Here is a 15,120-nt window from a genome sequence, read left to right as displayed (position 1 = left end):
GGAAAGAATAGAAAAACTTATTTATGTAAGTGTGCTTAGTTTTTTACTAAAACTTTATCAAATCATCGTTTGAGTCAGCTTAAGTACCAAACCTTTTGATTGGAGCGTGTCAACTTGTTTTGAAATATCTGCCTCCTCTGCCTTACCAAACAATTCGATTCATCTTTGGAGTCTTGTTAGAATCCACCTAAACATATATTTTTCTTTCATGAAGTAATTTTTTTCTGATTTGGAAGGATATATTGACCATCTGAGATGAGTGGATATAAAATCCTCTTATGGTTTTTCACTGAAAACTAATGGTTTTGGTACATAAACAAATACAAAACCTAATTCAAAAGGTGCTATAAATCATTTATAGAGAACTTGCAAAGGATGACAGTGTTGGTGAGAGGAATCTAGGTTCTGTGAGAGACAGGAGAGAGCAGCAGCTTGAAAAGTCTGTCAATAATATTAGAACAATACAGAAATATAAAGAACATAAAGAATAGAATAGCTCTCCTTCTCCCCTAACTGGGGTGAAGGAGAAAAAAGCACAAAATTGAAATCAAAGGAGTGAAAGTGATTGGAGGAATCAACAGAAGACACAGGGGAAGTCAGCCTGACACACTGTAACACTCTCTAACCCCGTGTTCCTCCTCTGACACACAGCAGTTTGGGACTCAGAACTTTCTGACTTCACATTTTTACGTCATGGAGTCTTCTGCTTCCTGCGCTGTTACTACGCCTGTGTCTGTGTGTATGTTTGCATGTGTGTCTGAACAAAGGCCGTGACACCTCCAGCCGTGAGATCTAAACACTCAAATGGACCCCAGATTAACACAGTTGCTCACAACCACACACCACTTAGAAAAATCTTGTAATGCAGGAAGCAAACAGCAAGAAACAGAGAAGCACACACTGCAAATCATAGCTCAATAAGATCTCAAGTATTCAAACCTGATTTTCTTTTTTTTTTAAAGCTGTGCATGTGTTGCAGGCTGTATGTCAGCCATTTGACACATGTGTGGAATGCACACACACACACACATCCAGTGTTTGAGTTCACTGGGGGCCTTGGCTGACTCCGTGGTGCCTCTGTCAACATCAGATGCTCACGTAGGCCCTCTCACCCCCGTTCTGACGCAATCACCCCTCACTTGCCTTGTCCTGTTTTCTCCCCACTGTTGCTCTTTCCGACCCTTGACTCCTCTCTGTTCCCCTCGCCATGTATTATAGACTGCCTCTGGCTTTTTCCACAGTCCCTGCGTTTGTTTGCAAAGAGAGCAGGATCCTTTACAAAGATGCTTTCTCTGCTCATACGGACACCATATTTTAAAGGAAGCATGACAGTTTAATGGAGCCTAAACCACAGTGCATGGACAAAATGAAAGTCACTTTGTGGACAATCAAAACAATTTAATGAAGTGCCGCTCACACTTAAACTGAACACATAAACTAAAAGGCACATTATTCTTTAATACAGAACATATTAAAGAATAAATCTGCCCAGCATCCCTAAGGGGGGAAATTCACTGAGTGAAAAGGTTTCTTATTTTGAAAAAAAAGGAACCTAATGTTAAGTGACTACTTAACCTGACAAAACAAACCATTTCCAGTTACTAAAGAAATTATTGTGTTTGGACATTTATAGGATCTTGCATTTATACAGTGTAGCCACAGCTGCTCCGGGCCCGGCTGCTATACAATCCGTACCATTAGGCCAACTTACCACCACCAGCTGGTCAGGACATACCTATTCATCTGTTTTTATGCTAAAGGTTAGTTCTACTAAATATTTACAAAGGATGCAAGTCTTTGAGAACCATGTACTAATTTTTTTTCTGCTGCCCAATTATGAACTACTTTGTCCTGCTCTATTACAAAAAATATACACAAAATTACAATTAGGGTTTTGGTTGCAGGGTTAACAGATAAGTTCAAGGAGTATGAGTGCTTTTGTGAGGCATTGTACACTCTGGAGACTCTGTGTTTAAAAAATTACTTAGAGGAAGAAATATATGAGAGAGAGAGCGCGCAAAGGAGGAAAAGTAGGATATTTATGTAACAGTGAAGCAGAAAGGACAGACTAACCTCCTACTGTTTCAGCTGGGCCACTGATGTTATATTCTTTGCAGTGGAAACAATAACATGTGCAGATGTACAACCACACAAATGCAACAGAGTTGAGACGCTGTACACTGGAAAGTACAGTGTCTTTGGAAAGCTGCTAAGTGAAAAAATGTGCAACAGAGCAACACAAAAGAGAAATACAAAAGTAGCTGTAATCCTGTTAGTTAAAAGGATTCTCAATGTGAGTAAAAATTAAACTCTATTGACAGGTGCTCATTGTTTTTTTTTGGATTAATTTTAATTCATTAAAACCAAAGCCAATTCAAGAACAAACAAGAACCACATTAAATTGATGAGAATAGAGGGAAGGGGGAAAAAAAATAGAAACAATAGATTCACCTTTTTACTTTTTTAGACGTAGTTTGTTTTGTTGTCTTTACATTTTTAAATGCACAGAAAAGAGTTTTCTTCTTGTTTAACATTTAAAACTAAAACCAAACAAAAATAAATAAATGTGACTGTCTAAACATTATGGGGGAAATTATGATTATGATCATTAGAGAATAAACTATTTCATCATTGTGTTAGAAAAAAGGTGTTGTAGAAACAAGAGCAATTCAATAAAATAGAATATTATTAGGAACTTTATCACTAAGTGAAACATATTATACAGATTAATTACACATAGATGGATGTCTTTAAGCCCAATAAAAGTTTATTTTTAAAAACAGAAATGAGGACTTAATGAGAAGCATGTTTAATACTTGTTTAAAGTTGCTGTTTTCAAAAGGTATTTTGAATATGACTGTAGAATAAATCTTTACATTTCTCCCTTTTAACCTTCAGTGAGTAGATTTTTCAATCTTGAAGCCTGGAGTCACATACATGACATCTTCCAGGTAAGTTTTCTTTATTCCTTTTAATTCTTTAATATGAGGCTAATTTACAATAAAGGTAAACAGTTATCTCTAAAACATCTGATAACATTGCTATTTTTTGATTTAGAAATACAGACCTTATGGCTTACTGAAATCTCAGCATTCAGAGTGAACTTACCTGGGAAGTTGTACGCAAAGCAGGCCTGGGCAGCTATCAGCCACTCCGCTCGGGTCTCACAAAAGATGGCAATGTTGGTTTTCGGCCGCTGACCCAAAGATGCTAAACCGTTGCCCAGTTGAGTCGCTGCTGTCAGAGCCTCTTTATAGGAGAGCCAGCGGTACTCCCCAAGGACTACCTGCAGGTACCATACATGGAAGCAATAATGGAAAGTAACGGAAAGTTACTACTGTGTTAATCTCCACGCAGCATGGGCAAATTAAATTTAACACATTGCATAAGACATAAAATATCCCCTACAGGTTACATAAAATTGACAGCAAATTCCTCCCCAGATGCCTGTAATGTCAAGTGGCTAATGGTGACCTTGTACACATGCTTTAGAGTCGCCCAAATATAGATGAATGTTGTAAATATAACATTTAAATAATCTCAAGGGCTGTTGGAACTCAAATTGAACATTACCCAAAAATATAGATTCTGGGGGAGCCAATATGCCCTAAAGTGACCTTCTATAACAAAAAACAAAAAAACAATATCTCCTATTTAGAAGTACAGCAATAAATAAAATGTATGCCGGTATATGACTGAAAGCCTGAAAAGATATTAAATTATGTGAGAGGAAAAAAGGCAGCATTTGGAAAAAATATAGGGCCTCTTCACAGATATTCTACCTTCTCTAGATGCAGCTGACCACAGCTAAATCTAGTGATATCAGTGTGAATCAGTGATATGAGCCTTCTTGGACCAGGTTCAAAGTACTGTAGCTATGTCCTGTGCAAATTCTTTGAAAATATAAATATATTGACTGATGTACATACATTTATGAGTGTTGAAAATGGTATGACTGTGTATGCGTATAAATGCATGTAAAGTGAGAACTATGTAGGAAGTATAACTGGGGGTGGGATGGGAAAGGAGGTTGTTTGTTTTTTTGCTTGTTTCCTTTCCCTTTTCTTCTTTTTGTTTTCTCTGATGTTCAAATTATCATTTTATGCTTATTAAAAGGTTATACGTTCGTCTGTGTTCCTACTGGAAATATGTGCTAATACTTACCATGCACCAAGAAGATTAATAAATATAAATTTTAAAAAGAAAGATGAATACTTCTAATAGTCCGTCCTGCAGAGCGGAGATTTAATCAGGGTAAAAAAGCTAGCCAGTTTGCAGCTGGGCAGCCAAATCCCTAACCTTGACAGAATTAAAAACTGGGTCAGATAGTCACCTTTCAGCATGACACCGACCTCAAGGTTGCAGCTGAAACAACAATGCATGTAAGAGGTTTTGTTTAAACTGCTTTATTTTTTTGTGTAAATACTTTTTTCTTATTTAATATGCAGGTCTAAAAGATATCTTTGATTCACTTAAAGTAATGGGATTGGCAAGGTTTTCAGAAAACTGCAGAATGCAATTTACTGACAAAGATCAATGATCCAAAGATCAATAATGTATTTTTAATAAAGCCTTTAGGTTCTGCAGATTTCTATAAATTGAAATTTCATAAGATTGAGTTTTATTTAATTTGATCTTTAAGAACGCTTCAGCAAGTAAGTAGTTGGAAAAAGCCATTCACGTAATAGGTGCTATTAACAGAAAAATTAAAGCCAAAACACTTTCACTCTTTTTATCACAACACAATGTGCACTGAGTTATGTTCTTCCTCCAAAACTCACATAATAGAGTTATAATAATTATTATTATTATTAATAATAATAATAATAATAATTATTATTTTTGCATAACTACTTTTCTGTCTTCTGTCATCCCCATGCTCCTACTCTGAACATTACCTTTAATACCCACACTAAATGCTCACAGCAAACGCCAGAGATTCCTGCACGTTTAGTGAGGTTATACTGACTCCTATTGGTACATAAATGCTAGTGCAGACACAGACATCTAACCTGGATCTAACCTGATCCTTTCTACTCATTAGAAAGGATTTACAAATGCTGGATGGATTCAATACTTGAAGAACAAATAGCTAAGGCATTTAGACTTGCAAAACCAAGTGAGTATTAGATGGATTAAAAGGATCAGACTGGTGGGATTAGTGTTGGAATTCAGGGGCAAATCCCTGAACGTCAAAGTTGGGAAACCTCTGATTTGTGTTCACTCCACTGCACACAAAAACAATATAAGTTTGCCTCCTAACTAATTTCTCTTAATATTTTAAATTTCAGTATGAGCGACATTAACAACAGCATGTTTGACATAGCAGAGCAGCAAAAGCTGTGATCATTTCACTAGATTAAACAAAAACAAACATTGTGCGAGAGATACTGTCTGTTTAGGGCATAGGTGTCAAACTCTGGCCCGCGGGCCAAATTTGGCCCGCAGTGTAATTATATTTGGCCCGCGAGGCAATTTCAAATTAATATTAGAGCCGGCCCGCCGGTATTATACAGTGGCAACCCTGTTACGCCGCATTCACCACTTATTCTACAAATCCCATAATGCTCTGCTGTTTTTTGTCAATCAGGACAGAGACAGACACGCCTCCTCCTCTGTGTCAGTAGCACTTATGGTAGCAGACATGGATATATTAGGAAGGTGGTGATCCGTCTTCTTGCGCACTCCTTCGGTGAAAGCCCCGGCGCACCCCGCATCCCCGTGCCTCTCCCCCAAACCACACTGCGACCTCAAACTACAGCTGTCACTGTGTTACCCTACCAAAAAATGGCGAAAAGAAAGACAGAAAATAGAACTTTTCTGAACAGGTGGGAGACAGAATATCTGTTTACATATGTATGTGAGCAACTTTTCTCCTCAGTGAAGATGACGAAAACGTCTCACAGGAGACCTCTGACTGATGAACATCTTTGATGACAATGACAATAAATCTTATCTTATCTTATGAACATCTTTGTTCGATAATGAAGGTTTCCTCAGCTCAAACTCTGAGCCCCGACATTGATGAACTGGCATCCAAGAAAAGATGCCAGGTATCTGGCTTGGCCGCATCAGAGTAGATCAGTGTGTCGCAAAATGAGCAATAAATAAGTTTTCTATGCACCTTTTCTTGTTACTCCAAGGCCTGAATGGTTTATTCATAGTTTATTTAATGATTTATTCATAGTTATGTTATTTTATTTTCAAATTTATTAGCCTGTGTACGAAGCAAATTTTGACATTTACCTCAGAAAGGAGGCATTCAATTTTTATTAAAATTTTATTTAATATGCCATTTATATGTTTTATTATAATAATAAAACATAAATAAACACAAATATAATAATAATAATATTATTTTTAGCAACTCAATTATGCACGCCTGCACTTTTAAGTTATATAAGCCTTGCTTGTTCAATATTTATTTATAAAATGTTCAACTTTGGCCCGCGGCTTTGTTCAATTTAAAATTTTGGCCCACTGTGTATTTGAGTTTGACACCCCTGGTTTAGGGAGTCTGTGCCTTTCAACTCACAATGCAAACAGTTCTTTAGAGTTTATTTAACACATAATTTGACTAAAATCTATAAGAGAAGATTTCACCTACGTATTTTTAACAATTTAAACTCTGTTTCTCCCTGACACCTTTCCTTGTAATCAACAACTTACACTTTCTTCCTGTCATGTCTGTTTTCAGCCATCCTTCTCAATACTAAGTAAATGTACTACTTTATGTATTACATACGCTGGAATAACCTCAGAGTTTTCCATCCCAATCTGCAGTTGGGACTCATTCAATAAAAAATTTAAATTAAAGTTAATTACAGCTCTATTAATTATTAGCTGATGCCCTATATGAAGTCAGGGGTAACTAGCTGTGATATTGATTCTAATGAAACCTGAAGGACAGTCTGTACAGGATGGATGTTGAGCTGTCAAACACTTCCTGAGTTTGTGTGAAGTTTGCTGCACCTCTGCTTGTTTTTTCCTGTTACTCTGATTTCCTCTCCCCGTCTGAAGTCATTCATGTCTTCTTAAGAGTTGGATCTAACCTGATCTGAAGTGTCTGTCGGAGCTGAGCTAGTCTGTCTCTGGTTCCTCATAGTGATGGGCCACTGGCTGATTCAAAGTGCATCAGTGTTTTGCTGGAACATAATCTTAATTGGGGGACTTCAACTCCAGTCCTCAAAGGCCAGTGTCCTGCAACTTTTAGACATTTCCCAAGTTCTTTCATTATATGGATGAATAACATCCTCAATATACATTAAAGTTCTCCAGTGTCAATCTAATAACCTGAATATCTGACTCAGGTGTGTTGAAGCAGAGACACAGCTAAAGGTTGGGGGCATTTTGCTGAAGTTTCTGAAGATAAAAACGAGCAATAAACCTTCAAGGTAAGTGGAGAAAACGTATGAGACATTTGAATGTTTAAAAATCCAAAACTTAACCAAGTTTTTGCATTTTACAGAGAAAAACAGTTCAATGTTTAATTCAGATTTAAAAACAGAACTCAAAAAGGTTTTGATTAATGTAATTACATTATAGTTTTGAGATTTGCAACTTTAAATTAAGATGTTACTAAGATTACCAGACAGATACAGTATGTTGTTAAAGAAAACTCAGTTTCAACTATCTTTACATTTAATTTAATAGAAGTTTTTTTTGTTCCATATTCCTCCACTTACTTCCATTACACTGCAATTTTAAGAAGTTGCTGCTGCAACCACCATCAGATTACCTTCTTGAACACTTTCCCGTTGCTCTGTCGCTCATCTTCCTCTGTAACCACTTCCCTCGTTCCAAGACAGTCTCTCTGCGGGAACCTCATGGCTGCGTACTCAAACATCTTATCCAGCGTATCCACTCCAGGGTGTAGCGATGAAAGGAGCCTTTTGGTGGCACTGACTGCTCTGTAGGGTCCCTCTGAGCGTCCCAGAACTGAACAAGCCTTTGGTCTCTTGGCCCGTTCCTCCTCTGACCCGTAAAAATTCCTATGGGATCTGGAGACCCAGCTGAGGAGGTAGGAAGGCAGGAAGGTAATTGTGGTGTAGATCCACACCGTGAGGTGGAAGAGAAGCAGCAGCATGGGATTCAGGTCCTCTTTGAGCCTCATTTTGGTGGAGAGGAGGGATGACGAGATGAGGAGGAAGACACTATTCCTGCTGTTGAAGTTCTCTGGCTTTATGATGTTAACTTTGACTTTTCTTCTAGAGTTTCAGATTCTTTTACTAGAAGATAATGTCCACTCAATCTGGGGAAAAAAAAACATCAAAGATGATATTAATGTACAACTCAAGTTGTAAAAGGCTATCTGGTTTCATTATTAAGTAATGAAACTGACAAGATTTTTGAAATCTTGTCTATGTCAAAATTTAAAAAATCTTGACATAGACAAAATCCTAAGACATAAGACAATCATTCATACCATGTACACACAATTATTAGGAAAATTGTGATTTTTACAATCAGTTTAATCACTGAAGAACTACAGGGCAGTCAGTTAACCCAAAATAATAATAAGCCAGAATATTTAAGAAAGTAAAAGTGAGATTTTTTGTTTTGGAGTTTGGAGTCCTAGTGAATGATGAAAGTACCTTCAATCTTGGGAAATGAAGTTTGATGGTACTTAATTTCTAGTTGTTTTCCATAGTATCAGTACCTACAACTATATTACCCAAACCTCACTAGCATTTGAGTAGTCACTCTCATCTCAGTCCATAAAAGCCATGAAAAGGCCTGTCTCCAAATATCTCTTGGTCTTCAGCCTATTTTTCGCTCTGTGGTCATGTTTCACTCTGCAGTTCATGGTCTTTATTCAAATGCAGCTTATTTTTGAAAAATATGCATAATATGATACTTGCCATATAAATATGCAGACTGTTTACATCATGCAGTGATTGTAGAGTACAGATACAGTATATTAATTTTCGCAAAGTTTAAAAAGTCTCCTTTTATTGTAAGAAGAAAAAAGCCATCATTACAGCTACAATATGTTGAGATGACCATTTGCACACTTCTATCCCGGCCTTGGTAAATGTTCTATCAGAGGCTGTGGCACCAGCCAATCTGTTCTAATGTATGCACTGTCTGCAACCAAGGTTACTGAGCAGAGATTATGGTGTTTTTATCATTTCTTCAGCTTCATCCTTACTGGGGACAAAAAACACAATCTTTGGTTTCGAGTGTTGCTTTATTTTACTTTATCTGTAGGTACCATTTAAATAATCAGCACAAAAACATACTCTGCAATATTTGCATGAAGTATTCCTACACTGATGGACACCAGCTGCTGATCAGTCTCACTCATCAATAACATCAAACCCAAAATAGATGAGTAAGGAAGTCAAAAAAGTTGATAACAGTAAGGAGATGTATTTAGGTTGTAAAATGTAAACTGTACCAGGTTTATAAATGCACATGTAGAAGATGCAGCGCCTTCCTATTTAAGGCCATTTTTTTACCCTTTAACACTTCTAAAAGCAAATTTTTGCTCTTTATTTATTTATTTTAAGAGAGCTAAATACAAAGGCATGCAATATGATTCTTTGACAATATATACATACATATATATATATATTTTACTATGACCCATAAACACCCTGTCTCCCTGGAGGACCTTGGGAACTGTCCATAGTCCTGAACAGAGACAACGTTTAACTTTACATCTTAAGGCCTTTGACATACATTGCCTGGCAGAAGCATTAATGGACCTTGAACTGTTGGTACATTTTGTCATACTACAATCCTAAAATTTAAGGAATTTCATTGGGATTTTAAGTGACAGACCAACACAAAGTGGTGAACAATTGTGAAGTGGAAGGAAAATTATGTATGATTTTCAAAATGTTACAAATACAAATCTGAAAAGTAAGCTTTGCATTTGTTTCTTGATTGCATGAGTCAATGCTTGTAGAATCACCTTATGCTACAGTTAAGGCTGCATCCTGTTTTGTATTTCACCATTATACACAACTCTTTATTGTCTCATCGCATTAAATCACAATAGGATACACTGATGTTTTTTGGATGTAATATAACAAAATTCAGAAAAAAACAATCAATGAATTCCAAAAATGACAGAGAATTACCACTTTAAAGTCCCCAAGTAGTCCATTTTAAGAACAGTAATTCATTATTCATGAGGGAGCGGCTCATCTAGCTTCTCTGAAGCATCACATTGTTTTCCATAAAAAACTGCTCACTGACACATCCTGCCTGTGTCTCTCCTCTGCATACAGTCATCCTTCAAGTGTCTCTAAAATTGATACACAACGATTTTATCATTGCTTTCCCAGATTTCCATTATATTGCAACTAGATGGTTTTCAGTGAGCCATATTGCCTTTTTACAGTTCAGGTTCTTGAAGCAAGCATGTGCCTACCGAATCTCAGGATTTACAACATTACCTCGTCAGTGCTCAGTTTATTTTGTTCAGAAAGCATTTGTTAACGCAGAAAGGACGTTAATATGAGACAACATAGAAAAGCTAAGCAGAGTTGACAGACGAACATTTTTCACTTCCCTGAAAACCACAAACAGAACTGCTAAAGACCTGCTGTAAAAATGAACCTCTTGAAACTGAAGGATAGCTTAATGTGCAACCAGCATTTATTTTATACCATAAAAACTCACCTGACTAAATCAAAGCAAAACAGAATAAATATGTCTTCTACAAACTGGCTCCTTATTTAATACCTTGTCTCATAAGAGTTAAAAACTTTCTGAATAAACAAATGATAAAGTATTTGCAATAATAATTATTTTAGAATGTTTGCTGTCAATGTTTAAATACAATAAATGTGTTTCAATAAGACTAGTGGTAAACCACCTGCAATGATTGCAACATGCCTTTGTGAATTAATTATTATTATTATTATTAATTATTTGTTGATTATTTTTAATTAGGCATGTAGATTTGACAGGTCTCCTAATCAAATTCCTGTTTATTTCAGCAAACCAAGGAAAAATCACATAATGAATGTGACAACCAGGGTGTACAGATGCCCTGCAGAGCAGACCTGATATTTCAGCTTTATATTATTGAGAGAAAAATTATTTATTAAGCTTTGTGTTTTATTGTATGTTATACAGTTTCCTTATTAGTGTTTGAAAATGCTTTGGAAGTTACCTTTTAATTTTATTTTAGCAGGTTACAGGAACTCACTCAAAGCAGTTCTACAGCTTTTGTGACTACTTTAAAAATACTCTTATATTTTAAATCTAACACAACCCTGATCTCAAAAAGGACTTCCTCTTAGAGCAGCAGAGGAGATGTACGTTATTTCTAGATCATGTATTAGCTGAAACGACCAAGTTCAGAAACATCTTACACTACACTCTTTTTAGCAGTATGTTAAAAAGGAAAGTAAACATTGAACAGCAATTTATTGTTATATTTTACTATTTTCACCTTCAACTTTAAGGGAAAAAACTGAGGTTTTATTGTAGCCTAATCAAACTCTGAATTACAGTACATTAAAGCTAAAAAAAAACCCTCCAGTGTAACGTACAGTAAATAACAATTCTATAAGGAGGAGTGGGTCAAAGTTCCTCCACAGTGATGTAACAGACTTGCTTGATGAAAGATATTGCTGCTCAACCAGTTACTATGTTTTGGGAACATTTACTTTTCAGTGGGTTAGGTAACTTTTCACACTTAAATAGATCAAATGATCATTTAAAAATGTAATTTTATGTTTACTGTGGTTATCTTTAATTTTACAATGAATTTAACATTCTGAAATATTGACAGAATTAAACTGTAAAGAGGAAATTTCATTTTGTACTACAGATCCTATAGATTATAATACATGAGTGCAGCACCATTTAGTAAAAAAAAAAACAAAAACAAAAAAAACCCACCTAAACATGGTTGAAAATTTCCACCTTTCATTTGTGCCTTGTAGTTGCTCAATGGCTGGTTTTATGTAACTAACAGGAGCTTTGCAGTGAGCCTCCTTTCTCTGGATTAACTGAATAATATTGTGTTATGTTCTACGTAGTGGTGGGGTGAGCAGGCAGGCGTGTGTGTGTGTCTGTGTCGGGGTGTGCGTGTGTGTGTGGGAGAGGGAATCATTGCTTCCTTGAGAGATCGACTGAATGAGGTCTTTTGTGTGCAGACGTCATGGTGCTGACACCCTCTCAGCTGAGCTGGGCAGGCGGATGTCTCGCAGAAACTTTGACATAGCCCTTGGAGAGAGGACGACGCAGTGACACAGACTGTGTTTGCGCTTCTATGTAGGTGTGTGAAGAGAAAGAGGACATTATGTGGGGTTAATTTGTATGTGTAGGCATGGAGCATTGGTGTTGCAGGACAGATTTCCTCTTTTGAAGTAATGACATAACCAAAAGCTTGCAAAACAACTTAACTGAGTTTGTTGGGATTTCATTTTAATTGTTTAGATTATGTGAATTAGACCGCAGCTTTACTCTACTTTTGTAAGCACATGTTTTGTTGACACAAACTGTTGGCAGACATGCAGGTCACAAACTTTCCTTTGCTGCAAGCTTTCCTAAGGTTTCAGAACCTGATCTGGACATGTTATAAAACCAGGTTAGATGGGTATTCATATTTAAAAGACGCAGGCGAATGAATAAAAAATGCTTCCACTTTTAAAATATTAACGTCAAATGTGTTTTATAATGTTACATCAGAACAGGCATGTCTTTTTTCAGAGGCACTTCAGAGAAATCTACCTTGTAAGGAGAAAGAGTTTGCCTGTGTGATTTATATTCACATCAAACTATCTTAGAACAAACCGACTCCAAGCACTTCTAGCCCAGGCCAGTGCATAAATTGTCAAGCAGTTAGTGGTTTGAACTCACAGTCAGTGTTTTTGGGGACAGTTTGGATTTGTTAAAGCAGATGTGCTTATAAAAATTTGAAATATTCCAGAGAGATGCGAGTATTGGCTCAAAGTTCCAATCAATACACTTCTAAAAGACAACTCCAGAACTAAACTCTCAAATCAGTTGTTTGTGATTTTTTTTAAATTGCACTTCCAACTCACATTTTGTGCAACCAAGTTATTGGGGTTCTTTTAAAATTAACCTATTTTGGCTATGAAACTGCTGTTTATGTTCAGGACTGCAAAACACAGTGTAAAAATGCTAACTTTAGCACTTTAGTTATTTCTCCACATTAAAACATCATCAAGAGGAGTGAGATGCAAGTTCACTGTCGACCAATTGTATTTCTTGAGTTGTGAAACATACATAAAGGTGTAATGTTGGCACAAAATATTTGTTTTTTCAAGAAAACAGATAATGAGATGTCTGAAACATGATGAGAAAGTTAAGTAGGATACAAACCTAATAAGACATTGGTTAGTTATGGGGGACAGGGTTCTCTTTTAAAATTACCCAGCAAAAAATTAACACCAGTAATCTGAGTTATTTACACTCTTGTAAGAGAAAAATTGGGGGTGGGGGAGTATTTTTCAAAGTTTTTCATGTTCTTCATTCATTTATAAATGTCCCAATTTCAAACTAAATATTTAGTTAGCATTTAAAATATTTAGTTTATAAATTAAATACTTGTGTCTTGTTTTGTTTTATTTTTGTGAGTGTAAACTGTGATCCTGTGATTTATTTTTTTAACTTAAAGTTATGACATCATGTGAATCTCATTTCTGCTCAGGTCTAATCACAACTTTGACACAGACCATGCAACACGAATGAAATGTTGTGTTATTCTTTTGCACTTTACACCTCCTGATTTGGCAGTGATTTTCATCAGACTGGGACACTGTCTTGCAAACACATGCAGATATATTAGGGGCAAGAAAAAAAATATCTCCAATATAAATTACTCCTATTTTATCAAAATCAGAAACTCTGCAGAGGTTCACACGTAAAGAAATATGAACTTGTGCTTTTAAGTTTTCCAAAAGTTGTGGTTTAACACTTCAGAGAGGCCAAACGCATGCAGTGTAATTTTGATCTAATTACCACAGTGGACTCAGCAGCGGGTCTCAGATGTTCCAGCTGGAACAACATCCAAATGCAAAGAGAAGCGTCATGCACATACTTCTACTCACAACTTCCGGTTTTATGAGTATAAAAATAAACAGTGAGTTGGGAGTTGAATAACAAAACCGCACAAATAATGCTGACGGTGTCTATCCTGCTTAGTACACCGACATAGTTGGAAACGAGGAAAAAAAATCGCATTTGACACATAACGACGTAAGTTGAAGGACTTTATCTGTGTTTTGCTGTCATCAATTATTAATAAGGCCGCCTAACCCGTTTTGCAGTGTGTCGCTCTCTCTAATATTCAATTAACATTCTCAGTTTGTTACATTCAAAGCGATTGAAAAACATGAGCTCAAACAAAGACATTTGTATTAATATTTTAAAAAAGTATAACATGCGTTACTTTAGTAGGTTTCTGTCATTTATTAGTAACTTGACGTAGCATCCCACAAGTCGACAAAATGAAGAGGAAACTCACCGGTGCAGGTTTCCAACCAGCGGTCAGTTTCTCCGACTGTGCCCAGGCTTTCTTCGCAGCCTGAAACCGTTAACCCACCGGATCTTTGCGTCGGTCTGTGGATGCTGCGCGCCCAGTGAGCTCCGAGAGTGCCCACGCGCGTTCGCGTTGTTGTATATGGAACGCGCGTGTGGATGGTAGGTCGCGTGGGGATGGAAGAAGGAGAAAGGGAAGGGAGGGAGGCCGGGGTTTCTCTGCGTTGTGATTGGACTCGTGAAGGTGGCGCGTGCTAGAGACCGACCAGCGATAGATAGAAGGAGGTCTCGAGGTGACTACACGGGTTACTGGCGGTCACAAGAAAGACAAGGCCATGCACACGACAGTCACGCGCACGCATAACTTGGGGCTTTTTAAAAATAATCATCCACAAATGTGGTGTATGAGAGAGGCTACAGCAGCACACTGACAGCTCGTTTAGATTGTTTTAGGGTATTTAAGATAAACAAGTATAAACAAGTAGATACATAAAGGTTATTCTATCTTTTCATGCGTTTTGTCGTTGACAGAGCCTGCCCGAGGAATAAATGAACTTTGGACTCTATTCCTGCTGGCCTGGAAACTTCAGAATATGAATCAACACCAGTTATGTTGACAAACGTATCAGTTCAGGTTTTTTATTCAGCCTG

General features: G+C 36.8%; 1 protein-coding gene across 1 annotated transcript in view; it reads right to left on the bottom strand.

Moving 5' to 3' along the window:
* acsl3 (acyl-CoA synthetase long chain family member 3) overlaps window positions 1-14,661 on the bottom strand; it is a 29,232-nt gene extending 14,571 nt beyond the window's left edge. The window contains exons 1-3 of the mRNA XM_005805876.2: window positions 14,456-14,661; window positions 7,739-8,251; window positions 3,109-3,286 (exon numbers count right to left, since the gene is read on the bottom strand). Of these exons, the coding sequence (XP_005805933.1) occupies window positions 3,109-3,286; window positions 7,739-8,113 (553 nt within the window). The 5' untranslated portion in view covers window positions 8,114-8,251; window positions 14,456-14,661. The remainder of the gene's footprint in view (window positions 1-3,108; window positions 3,287-7,738; window positions 8,252-14,455) is intronic.
* Between the last annotated feature and the right edge of the window lie 459 nt (window positions 14,662-15,120).

Source organism: Xiphophorus maculatus, chromosome 18 (genome assembly GCF_002775205.1).
Source record: "Xiphophorus maculatus strain JP 163 A chromosome 18, X_maculatus-5.0-male, whole genome shotgun sequence".
Lineage (NCBI taxonomy): Eukaryota > Metazoa > Chordata > Actinopteri > Cyprinodontiformes > Poeciliidae > Xiphophorus > Xiphophorus maculatus.
This window is presented reverse-complemented; position numbering and strand designations above follow the sequence as displayed.